Source organism: Frieseomelitta varia, unplaced genomic scaffold (assembly GCF_011392965.1).
Source record: "Frieseomelitta varia isolate USP_RPSP 00005682 unplaced genomic scaffold, Fvar_1.2 scaffold_146, whole genome shotgun sequence".
Classification (NCBI taxonomy): Eukaryota; Metazoa; Arthropoda; class Insecta; order Hymenoptera; family Apidae; genus Frieseomelitta; species Frieseomelitta varia.
In genome coordinates this window covers 913345-926077 of record NW_025109150.1, presented here as the reverse complement: position 1 = coordinate 926077, position 12733 = coordinate 913345, and the positions used below count along the sequence as shown (strand labels likewise).

General features: G+C 33.3%; 1 protein-coding gene across 1 annotated transcript in view; it reads left to right on the top strand.

The window, feature by feature from the left end:
• The first annotated feature begins 2871 nt into the window (after nt 1-2871).
• Nucleotides 2872-12733, top strand: part of LOC122533391 (suppressor of lurcher protein 1) — a 93501-nt gene continuing 83639 nt past the window's right edge. The window contains 2 exon segments of the mRNA XM_043663038.1: nt 2872-2932; nt 6303-6489. Coding sequence (XP_043518973.1) covers nt 2872-2932; nt 6303-6489 — 248 coding nt within the window.

Sequence of the window (12733 nt, the reverse complement as noted above, 5' to 3'; positions counted from 1 at the left end):
AGAAGGTGCGCGTTAATTTCCAGGTAGGGATATTTCCTGTCGTTAAACAGAAACCGCAATTAACGTCGAAAGTGAATTAAAATTCGCGAATCGGCGAGCCAGCAGCCGCGCTGGCACGATTATTCAATTAGGAGGCAGGGCACTTGTCGCGGCTCCCCCCTCGGGAGTTTCTTGTATTTTTCTGACCGAGGCCGAGCGAGCCCAAGGCGAACGAACCCAGGCTCATTAATTTCCTTCGCCGTGCCCGGGCGTATTGTGCGATTTAACGAATCGCTCGACAACGGCGCAACGTTTGTTGACCGCTGCTCGCATTGCTCGTTTCTCGCTTATGTAATCTCCCATTTCCGCGGAAATTGGCCACTAACGAAGCGAAACGGCACCGTAATCGGGTAAGTCCGCTAGGCTGCCGCTTGCTAACCCAGTTATCGAAGAATTTACCGAACGGATGTAAAAATACCGAGGTTTAGGTTTTGCGGCCGCCTCGGCAGGAAGTGGCCGCGCTTTTGATAAATAAGAACGTTAGAAAACCACGTTACGTTCGTGTCTCTTTCTTGCAACTTTTTCTTTTTTTTTTTTTTTCTTTTCAGTAAATCGAGGAGGAAGTACGTTTTCTTGGCGAGAACGTGACTTTCGCCTGAAGAAAAAACGTGACAGTCTCTCAGTCTTTTTTGCAAATGTTTTTCATTGAATGGAGAGGCAGGTACTTTTGTATGACATTAAAGTGTCTAACGTGTTTCCAATCTTCTGGAACCAGAATTTCGTTTACTTGCCGGAGTAAAGGAAAAGATTGTTACTCCATAGTAGTTATTTACTCCAACTTATAATACTAGTAACGTTGGATAATGTTAAAACAATTATATCACAATAATGTCAAAATGATTCTTTCGGTATTTTGTATGACATTAAAGTGTCTAACGTGTTTCCAATCTTCTAGAACCAGAATTTCGTTTACTTGCCGGAGTAAAGGGAAAGATTGTTACTCCATAGTAGTTATTTACTCCAACTTATAATACTACTGACATTGGATAATGTTAAAACAATTATATCACAATAATTCCAAAATGATTCTTTCGGTATTTTTGTAATGATGCATTGATGAAATGTTAATAGTAAAACAATGAGTAGATGAAATGAAATTTTAAAAATGTGGACATACGGATATGTTAGTTGTGACTTCAAGTTACAAGATAGAGGGTCAAATCAATCGAAATACAACACCCACTAGAAGAAAAAAATAAAAATTCCTCTACAAGAATTATTTATTATATATTGAACATCTGTTAATATTTAATATATTATTTATTAAATTTAATATTTCTTAAATAAGTTCAATCACTTGTTACGTGATATTAGTATACAGTATTCTCATCCCGTTTCTTTGTACGAAATATATTTTAAAAAATATATTTTAATCCTTGTACATCTCAAAACTGATGACTTTTCTTTTTAAATGCATCACGCTTCTAGCAAAACAGTATTTTCAATAATTCAGAATTTAATAAAATGGCGGAAGAAGATCGTGTATCAAGTTATGAGGGATCATGGTAAAGAGAAGAAACTCGTTAGAAATTCAGTCATGGAGAACAATGTTCAATATTTTTATACACCGTGACAATTTATAATATTTTCGAGAGGAAAAGTGTCTGCGTGACGTTGAACAGATAAAGGACACGTTTTGAAAGTAGAGATTTCAAGCTTTATTTTTGTACGATTCTGTTTTACGAAATTTGAATATTTGGCGTCCGAATATTTAAGTGTCCGTACATTAGCGTAACTGTGTGTCACGATGAACAATTTCCAGCGACGCTATAACTTATCGTAGAATATCACGATTGGATTATTTAACTCTCTATTAATATTGATAGCAGCTCAATATCTCTACTTCAATTTAACAGAGTGAAATCACGTCAAAATTATGTATTTCAATTACGCGAAACTGACGAAGAAAATTAAGATATAATATATTGGTATTATACATGATGTTCATTGACGTATCGGCCTGTAGAATCTGATTTATTTGACAATGATTGTAGATACTAGATGGAACACACGTTCGAACGTGAAATTGTGTAAATTCGTTCGAACTTGTTTGTACTTTTCGGAAATTAATTAATAGCGTGATCGTGTTGATTGATTGAGATAGGTATCAACTCTCTGAACTAATTGAGATGATTTCTTTTCTTTTCGACTGTTTGAATATTGAATTGAACATAAAAATTTCAAGAGAAATACTCAATAAATTAATATAAAAAAAAAGAAATTCGTGCGCATTCTAAGAATTATAAATTACAATTAGATTAGATCTGTATTATTATTATTATTTATTTTTATTTATAAAAATTATAAATTTAGATCGCGTGGAATGGATGAGAAATTTTTGGAAACAATAAACTATAAAATTGAAAACTTTCGTTTCTTCTTGTGTTACCAAGTACTCGAGCCTCTTGTGCAAATTTCCGCAAATATAGATCAAAAATGCGACTGATTCAAAAGTTCAATCATTTACTTTATATTAAGCAATTCGCGAGAACTGATATTGACTCTTTAAAATAATTATTAAAATAATTAAAATTATAATAATAATAATTATTATTATTATAAAATAATAATTATTATTATAATTTAAAATTATTAAAACAGTTATTTTAAAATAATTGTCATATATAACCTAATTGCTTTAAAATAATTATTATCATAACCATTTTCCGCATTCGAACGTGCAGATTGAAAGATTCTTTGAAAAATTTCTCATAGTACATTTTACATCGCCTTATTATTCAAAGCATTGCGATAAGAGTATACTCGTACGTATAGCATAGCTTTAAGAGATAAAAAAAGAAAAGAAAACAATTGGAACCGTTTTAAAGAGAAATGTGCCAGTATGAACAATATCTTCGATATGCTAATAACCTCGAGAACGATATCCGGATATGTAAGACTGTGTGATCCAAACAGTCATGCAACATTCATGAACCGTCGTACATATCACTTCACCTTTTTAGTTTCCCACGCAGCAGTAAATCCCTGTCATATCGTATCTTTCTGGTTTCGAGCATTACAGAACCTTCTTACCACTATTTTCTTTTAAAGACTGATTTATTCATATTGATTTACGAACGTGCACGCCGTTTTAATGAAACAGTACGCAGCGAGAGTACAGTAGATTCAAATACTTGCAGAAACCAAAGAGAAGGAAAAAATTACTCGTGATGAAATTATTGCACACTGACACGAGATATCAGTACACAAATGTTGCAAATAATAAACAAACGAATGAACCAGTCGAATCAGAGAACCGTTTAAAAGTTTACGACAAAAGCTGAATCGCTTCTGAACATGGAAAATATAAAACATTATCAATTCTACAGGATGAACCACGTAACTTGATCACCTTGAATATCTATACCACGGTGTTTTTGAAGACACGACAAAATTTTGTTAACAAAAATTCTTTACACAAAGAGGAAGCCACAATATGATAGTGTTCTTTTGCACGTGAGACATCCAAGGTGATGAAATTACATGGTTCGTCCTGTGTGAATAATTACAGTGGTTAATAAAAAAAGAAGTTTACTATAGGGATGTTACGCGTTGTCGATAAATTGTTAAATGTCATATCGCAGATATAATGTTTCTTTCGATATTTATATTTATATCACATGTCGTGTTAATGATTCTGAATACAATTTCACTTTCTAAAAACCATATGTCCTTGCAGCCTTTATTCTTGAAACTTTTTCATTTTATCCTCGGCGTAGTAATAGTGTATGAAAACAGTATTGTTTCTACATGTACAGGGTGAGTCTCGTAACGTGACGACAAAAAATAACTCATAAAATATTTGCTGTACGAAAAAAATGTTTCAGATGAAAGTTGCATGGCTTCCAGACAGATAGTATACTGTAATCAATTTTATGCTATTTTCCTTTTTTATCAAGATACGAAGATACGAATTTTCTAAATGGAATAGTTAATATTTCATCTCGAATTCGGATAAAGCGTTGAATTCTAAAAAAGTATCATACCAAATAGGGTCTGAAATACATAGTTACTGAGATATCGGCAAAAATATTTTTTTACATTAGAAAAAACTGTTAATCACAGTAACTGCATTTTGGTGTAATACTTTTTCATGTAGAATTCCACCTTCGTACTTTGATAAAAAAAGTAAAATAACATAAAAGTTTTTTTTATGTAGAATTCAACGCTTTGTCTAAATTCGGGAGGAAATATTAACTGTTCTAAAAAATCGAAGGTGGCCTTGATAAAGAAGCAAAATAGCATAAAAACTGATTACTGATTACTATATGTACCTCCGGAAGCCATGCAACTTCTATCCGAGACATTTTTTCGTACAACAAATATTTTATGACGTTATTTGACGTCGTCACGTTACGAGACTCGCCTCGTATAGCTCGTACACGTAAAATTCTTCTGTCAATCGCGAAATAATCTCGTCGAGTTCACGTCTGTTGAACAGTGAAGATCGAGCGTTGAAATTTTACGTTTGCCGTCAAATGAGTGCGTGTAAATTCGTGGCACGCCTTTGAAGCGTCTACGTTTCACACACGTCGTGCGACAGCCAACTAATTAAGCAAACAGCCCAATGAACCAGACGAACGATGAACTAATACTCTTTGTGTCTGGTAATCAACGGTGACGCCGATTAATTAAAATTTGCAAACAACTTGCCACAGGAATTGTCGCGCAAGCAATCTCGACGATTCGTTCTTCGTGGAAAGGAATTCGCGTGAAAAATAAAATCTCCACCCTCGTCTCGTTCCCTGTGTTGTAAAAATGAAGTTTCTCGTAATTTAGCCCCGGCATGGAAATGGAAATCCAATAGGCGAAAAGTCCCGGACGCTGGAGGATGATTCCTGGCTGAGAGCGAGCCCTGAATTTTCCACTTGCGCCGCGATATCGAGCTTACGACCCTGCGAATAGTCGTCTGTTTATTCGCAGAAAATTTACGACTCGCTCGTGAAAATATATTCTCCACCGTGGAGAGATACTTGGACACACAAATGCGTGTACACTGTCGTACAATCTGTGTGTAGAATGAGTTCAACGTAACAATGGCAAACCTAGGAATGTGCAAATATACGTGTACAATGCGCGACCTATACGTTCAATATACCAGACGCAGCAATATAGTTGCATCTAGAATGTTTTGTGAAGAGAATTTAAAATTGAGGAGATATATAATGGTTTGGTGATTGAACGTTTATGCAAATTTATGTTTCTACGAAAGTAAACCAGGAGACTAGGATTTGACATATTGTCTTTTTATTGGTAATTTTTATTGTTGTTAAGTCGATTTGTATTGTCATAACTATGTAATATAATAAAGGCTTATCTGTCGATGAAAATAAACCAAAGTAAAGATATTTTTAAAGATATTATTTGATGATTTGGATGATTTGGATATATATTTTATGCAAGATTGTCTATTCTCAACACAGACAGATTTAAAAATATTTGTATTAGTATCTTACTAAATTAATACTACGTAATTCTTAATATAGTGATATATTTTTTATTTTTATTATTATTATTTTTATTTTATTTAATATAGTGGTATATATTATAATTATAATTATAATATATATTACTATATTAAATAGTAATATATATTAATATTATATACTAATAGTAATATATATTATATTAGAATTCTACGTAATTCTTAATATAGTGATATATTTTTTATTTTTATTTTATTTAATACAGTAGTATATATTGTAATTCTTAAATTAAGTTTTCTTCAATTAATACTATGTTAGTAATATAAAATTCCAGTAAGATTTAAGATTTGTTAGTACCACATTCACCAAATAAATTTTCTGCAACTCTATGTTAACATTTTCTCCGATGTTAACATTTTATACAGTATTTCGACGAATTATTCACGTGTAAGGAAAAATTTTATTTTTCAAAAGCACCATTGGTTACAAGAGAAATTTTGTAACATCAATTCAAAATCATTCTTGACAAGCTGATATTCCGACAATATTCTGTATTTTTAATAAAAAAAAAAAAAAAATTCCCTGAAATTGTATTTTTCAAGCAGCTGTCAGCAAAACATTTCAAAATTGTATTCCCGTATGCGGCGAAATTTTTTTAATTTTCAAATTCGAAATAAATCTATTTACGTCCGTAACAAAGAGCGTTCGTCTCTATCATTTAATCGGCAACAGCTTTCCCCGACAGTGTGTTTTGAAACACTCTCAATCTCATTTAACAAGTTTCTACGTTCCATTGCATTCCGTGCATAACCGTGTTTTATTATCTTCTTCTTGCAGCGTCACTGTGCGACATCGTTTTCAACAGTGACTCGACAAAAACCGGCGTAGTCACGTCGCCAGGATATCCGAATCCTTATCCACCGAGGACGCATTGTACATACGACTTCCAGGGACGAGGAAAAGAACGAATCCAAGTGGTATTCCAGGATTTGAATTTGTATCATACGTCGAACACAGCGAACGAGTAAGTTTCTGTTTTGCTACCAATCGAAACTTTGATCATTTCATTTAGAAAAATGAAAAATTCATATCAGATCACATTCGAGATGTCTTCAGTTTGCGAAAGGGTTGTGAGATATTTGTAAAAAGAGAAATAAGACCAAATTACTTTCTAAAATCGGAAATGTCATTATTCAAAATTATGCTATTTATTTAGAAAAATGAGAAATTCATATTAAATCTCGTTGGAGAAGTTGTCAGTTTCTAAAAACCGTTCTGAGATATATATTTGTAAAAAAAAAAAATACTTGTAATTTGTAAATTACTTTCTAAAATGGGAAAGTCATTATTTAATAAAATTACACGATTTAATACTGTGTCAAATGAATCTAGTTTGCTTCAATGACGCTTTCATTACGAGCAGGAATACAATTTTTAACGTTTGAGAAATCTATTATAAAATTTTTACAAACGAAAGATCAACAATTCTCCTTATTTCTTTCGAATTTGAAAAACATGCTCTTTCCAATCGTCGCTACGAATTGAAACCTACAGTGTCAATTAAATTTAAATATGGCACGCCAAATTATCGCGAGAAATCTTCTCGCAAGTTTGAAATTATTGTAATATCGAGGAATGCTTGACGCGTAACTTTCTAACTGAAAACGTTTCAGATGATTTTCAAAATTTGTTCTTCTCGCGCAAGTCGAATGATTGCACAGTTGAAAATATTCCACAAAAGTTACCTCTCGACGTCAGCTTTATAACGCTCGATCGTCATACACCTTTGCATACTTATTTCACGTTGAAAATATTCCATGAAAGTTATCTTTCAACCCTCAAAAGTCATTTTATAATCCTCAATCGTCATACATCGTACGCTTGTAGACTTATATCTCGGTATACCTACTTCTGAGAACGTACTTAGAGCTGTCACTTGTTAGTCACACTAATATTCGCTGGTATATATATATATACATATACATATATATATATATCCCGTGGAAGCTCCACTTTTCAAACATCGCTCTCGTGTACCACTTCTGCGATATTCATTTGAAAAGAGATATGTCCCGCGCACGTGTTTATACTGCAGACAAAAATCATGAAAGTCATAAAAAATTGTAAAATTAAACGAATAGGTTATACCTGTTATGCTGACCTGGATAGGATTTCGCGAAATAAAAAGCTCGGACAGCTGACCCATTTGTCAAATAAAAAGCCGAAGTGTTGTAGAGTATGAATCAACTGACGCAGCTTCCCGTCCGGTAAAATATCATTTCTTTCTCTTTTTTTTTTTTTTTTTTTTTGTTTAATACTACAAACGATCGATATTCCACGATTTTAATCACGAACACGCAGGAACTTTTCCTGATGAGCTTCATTTTATTTCACATTATTTCGTTTTCTTTTCACCGTTTATGTTATTCCATAACGACATTTCAGATTCGGAGAAAATTTGAGACTTTTCAAATGGTTAAAGGAGGATCTCCGAAATCCGGTGAAACGATAGAAGTTATTCCAGATCATATGCATTTGGATTGATCGATTTATGAACAACGTGTCCGTACTTTCAAGTCACCGATAACGAATATTACGATCGAACGATCGGAAAAAACGCGGGGCAAATAAGTAACTTCGAACGATCAAACGCCAGTACGAAAAAAGTAAAATAAAACCCCGGGCTTTGTGACAGGATTAAAGACGCGCGAAAAATATAGAATCGCGTGAATCGCCCGTCGAATCAATCACGTTGTATTTTTAGAAGCAACGTGAAAATATGAAATAAAACACGATCCATGCGATTCGCGTGCAGAGTACATATTGTAAAACTGTTACACGCTTGTAAACACGAGCATCGCTATTTTGTGCTTTTAAACGATTAGCAAAGAGAATCTGCAAACACGCGGCAATACTGAAAATTGAAATTGAAGATTTTATTAGACTATAAAGTTAAAAAAAAAAAAGAAGAAAAAAAATGAGAGCAAGAAAGTTGGGAAATTTCAACTGTAACGGAGGATTCAGAAGCCAATTAGCATTTAAAATTAGTATTTAAAGGATTATTTCAACATTTTCAGTGGTGTATTAAAATTATTAATTAAAGAATTATTTTATTTAAGGCTAAATAGACCTTTATTTATATTTTTAATGTCTTCGATATCGTGATTAACGTGTCCATGAATTTATATATATAAATAATATAAATATAGTATACAGAATTATTTTTTTATTATCTTAGTTTCTTTATTAACGTGTCCATGAATTTATATATATATATAATATAAATATAGTATATAGAATTATTTTTTTATTATCTTAGTTTCTTTATTATCTGGTGACCGCGTAAATATCTTTTCGTCGTTAAAATCGTGAATTTACGGAACAGTTCGATCATGACTAAATCGTTTCATCCAAAGAAAATTATACGTTCGTATGCAATTAGGATACGTACATACGTCAGTCGCGAGTTATTTCTAACAGAAAATAATTTTAAAGTATATGAATCCTTTGAATCCTTATTTTAACAAAATTTTCATAACCGAGGTTTCCACAACACGCGGCTATTTTCTGCACGCGAAAGACCTATTCTCTCCCTCTGTTTTATCAAATCTGGCAGCACGACAAACGCAAAAGATCGACTTTTAAACCCTGGCAGTACGATTCGATCCTTTCAGGCCATTTATACCACAAACGACTGTTTTCTTTTTCTTTTTTTTCCTTTCTTTCTTTCTTTCTTTCTTCCTTCCTTCCTCCCCGCCATGGTAGAATAAAAGTGAGCCAAGCAAATTGCGAACAACCGCCAGCGGCGCTCTTGAGCGTTAATTTAACGGGCATCGCGCCTATAATGGCGGAAAGAACTAACAGGGAACAGGGGAGGATCGGCTTACGAACGAGCGAGCGAGCGCTCTTTCACCGACTCGTTCTCGGTGTGTAATCGAAAGACAATGCGGAATTTGGCAACTGCGATTCCCGGCTCTGCTTGACGTACCTTCGAATACAATTTTCCCTGAGTGCATCGAGTGGCCGATGGCCGAATTCCGCCATTAGCGTGCCGATTGATCGACGAGTTCGTTTCGTTGTCGAGCGACGAGGATCGGACGTTCCTGGGATTCTGCTTGTCCTTGTGAAAAGCACGGGAACGGACAGTTGTGATCGATTTCACGAACGCAGCACGTGTGCAGCGTCTCTAAAGGTGGTTGCGTGTACCGTGACAATGCGCCGAATATACGCGGCGGCCTCCTGCTGCCTGGTAACCGTGTCCCACCCGACTTTTCTCCTGTTTTCTCGTTTTATTTTTCCTTTTTTTTTTTTCTTTCTCTTTCTCTCTCTCCACCACTTACGCTGATTGCGAAAGGTCATCTACAGAATTAATTGCTCTCTAATTGTCAGTTAGCGAGGACAATTACTATCTTCCCGAGGGAACCGCCGTTTGTCTCTCCCCCCTGTTATAACACCGCCCGCGCTTCGAAACGAAGGGCAAAGTTTCTGTGGCGAAGTCCCTCTGTTTTTTTGAAATTCTATCTGGCGAACTTTGGGATTTAATTGCGATTAAGTTGAATGGTAAACAGGCTGAGCGGATATCGATGTATCAACATACGTATATTGTAATGTATATACTAATAGATTATAATATAATACCAATATATTATAATACGTATATTATAATATATTCAAATTATATAACATATATTATAAAATATATAACATATATTATACTAACATAAATATATATATATATATATATATATATAACATATATTATAATATAATACCAATATGTTATAATACGTATATTATAATATATTCCAATTATATAACATATAGTACCAATATATTATAATACGTATATTATAATATATATATAACATATATATAACATATATTATACTAACATAAATATATATATATATAACATATATTATAATATAATACCAATATGTTATAATACGTATATTATAATATATTCCAATTATATAACATATAATACCAATATATTATAATACGTATATTATAATATATTCCAATTATATAACATATATTATACTAACATAAATAATATATATATAACATATATTATAATATCATAAATATATATATAACATATATTATAATATAATACCAGTATATTATAATACGTATATTATAATATATTCCAATTATATAATATATGTTTGCCATTTAAAATGGTATTTTACCCAGCTCTGCATATGTATTCTACTAATGCCGAACTGCTGCATATTTGCGTTTACCTTGCCAAGGATTGTTGTAGCGTCAATTTGCTTAATTCGCCGTGGTTAAATCAGGATGTAACGTTGGCGTTTATCTCGCTGGTTGTCGGTGAAACGTTAGAATTATCACGCGGAATGATACTGTAAATATATCGAAAGTGTAGATGGTTGTGTCGTAACACGTTTGACGAACAAAATTAATTTTTGTTTAAACATCCGACGAAATCACAAATCCACTTTTCACGCGACCAGTATGTTATACCGATTATGTTGATACGTTCGTGACCAAGGCTCTATAGAACGAAACTAAGGCTCTATCTCAAGAAGTTAGGGGTGGAAGAAGAAAATTCTTCTGAAGGATTACCAGAGACCAATGGGGGTGATACGATACAAGCAGGAAATTTGCCAGATAAAACTATTAAATCCAAGTGAAATTCACTCTTGCGTTCTTTCTTTCTTCTGAAAAATAGCGCAGAAAAGTGAGAGAAATTTTCAACCGTCAGCCGTCGTTGTTCCCTCCTTTTTTTATTTCATCAGAAGAATTTGCGAATCAACAGAATTTCCTTTGATTTTAATACATTTCCTACACGCAATTATAATTACAATACGCAATTCTTTTACTTGCATTTTTACAGTACGCGCGATCGGAAGAACCAATTGATTTGGAAAACAAATTGAACGGTCAAACATAATACCCCTATTTTCGTGAACATTTTTTATCCGAAGAATATTTCTGTAGTTATGTTCGCCGCTGATTAATGTTATTCGAGAATTCCAACGGAAATGTAATCAAAGAATGCAATTAAACGATGGTTGCCGGGTTTGCAACTGTTTTAATGATAAATCCTGCACTTTTAAATGCACGTTTCGTTTAATATTCAAACATAGAGGCGTAACTATAATAATACAAGTTACGCCGTGTGTACAGTAAATTTGACAAGCAATAAATTGCATACGTTAAAACGTCACGGGAGCCACGAGTTCCTGTTTCAACAAGAAAATATTGTCGCTTTTTAATGCGCAACTGCTTTAAATGTTTATTCGCGCATTTGCGTTATTCGCGATGTTCCGAGGATTTACGGAACTATCGTTCGTAGAGTGATTTAAAACTCTTGAAAAAAAAGGCATGTCTTGAAACAATGGCGATGATTGAAGAAAATTAGTGGTCGAACAGTAAATTTGCACGACGCGGTTTATTGCGAGCAATAACAGTTTTCATCTCTCATTTCATTTGCAATTTCTTTGTCACTTCGAAACGATGCAATATTCGTAAATATCGTGTTCGTTTGAAGCTTAATTTGCCATTTTTCACATATATATATTTATATACATTTGCAAAGTGTTACAATCAAAAAGCTCATTGTTACATTCCCGATGGCAATTTTCTGGATTTTCCTATCTGTCGTTCCGTTTTCAAATAAAAGAATTCAAATAAAAAGATGACGAGTTTTCCAATCGGTCAAACTGATGTTATATAATCGCCACTGTAACTGTAGACTTCTTTGAAAACATGTGCAAACGTTATACTTCTGTTCGACACGTTGGTCCTCATCCCGTCTCTTTCGTGTCGATTCGACAGACTTTTTCCTACGAAATAGGAAAATTTGTAAGATCACGCGCGTTATCGCGCAATCACACTACACGCGATTGAACGAGAATTTCAGCTATTATACTGCTGGCACAAGAATTTGCAAATTTATCTTTTCATTGCCCGACATTAATTTTTTTTATTCAAATCAAGCTTGGGAAATGTGGAACGGATGAGAATTAAAATACGATCAAACGAAAACTCTTGTCTTTTCTTCATAAATATTTTGGCAGGCTCTGTCGATATCATCGTGAATTTTCAAAACAAAGAAATTAAAATAATATTCGTACCTTTTAGTCACAACTTTATTTAGAGCCAGGGTTATTAATAATCACGATATTAATATTACTTATAAATAAGATGCACTTTAAAACTGTAATAAAACCTAAACAAAATTTTGCTTCATCTACTGTATATTCGAGTATAATATACTCGATTTTAGATATTTGATA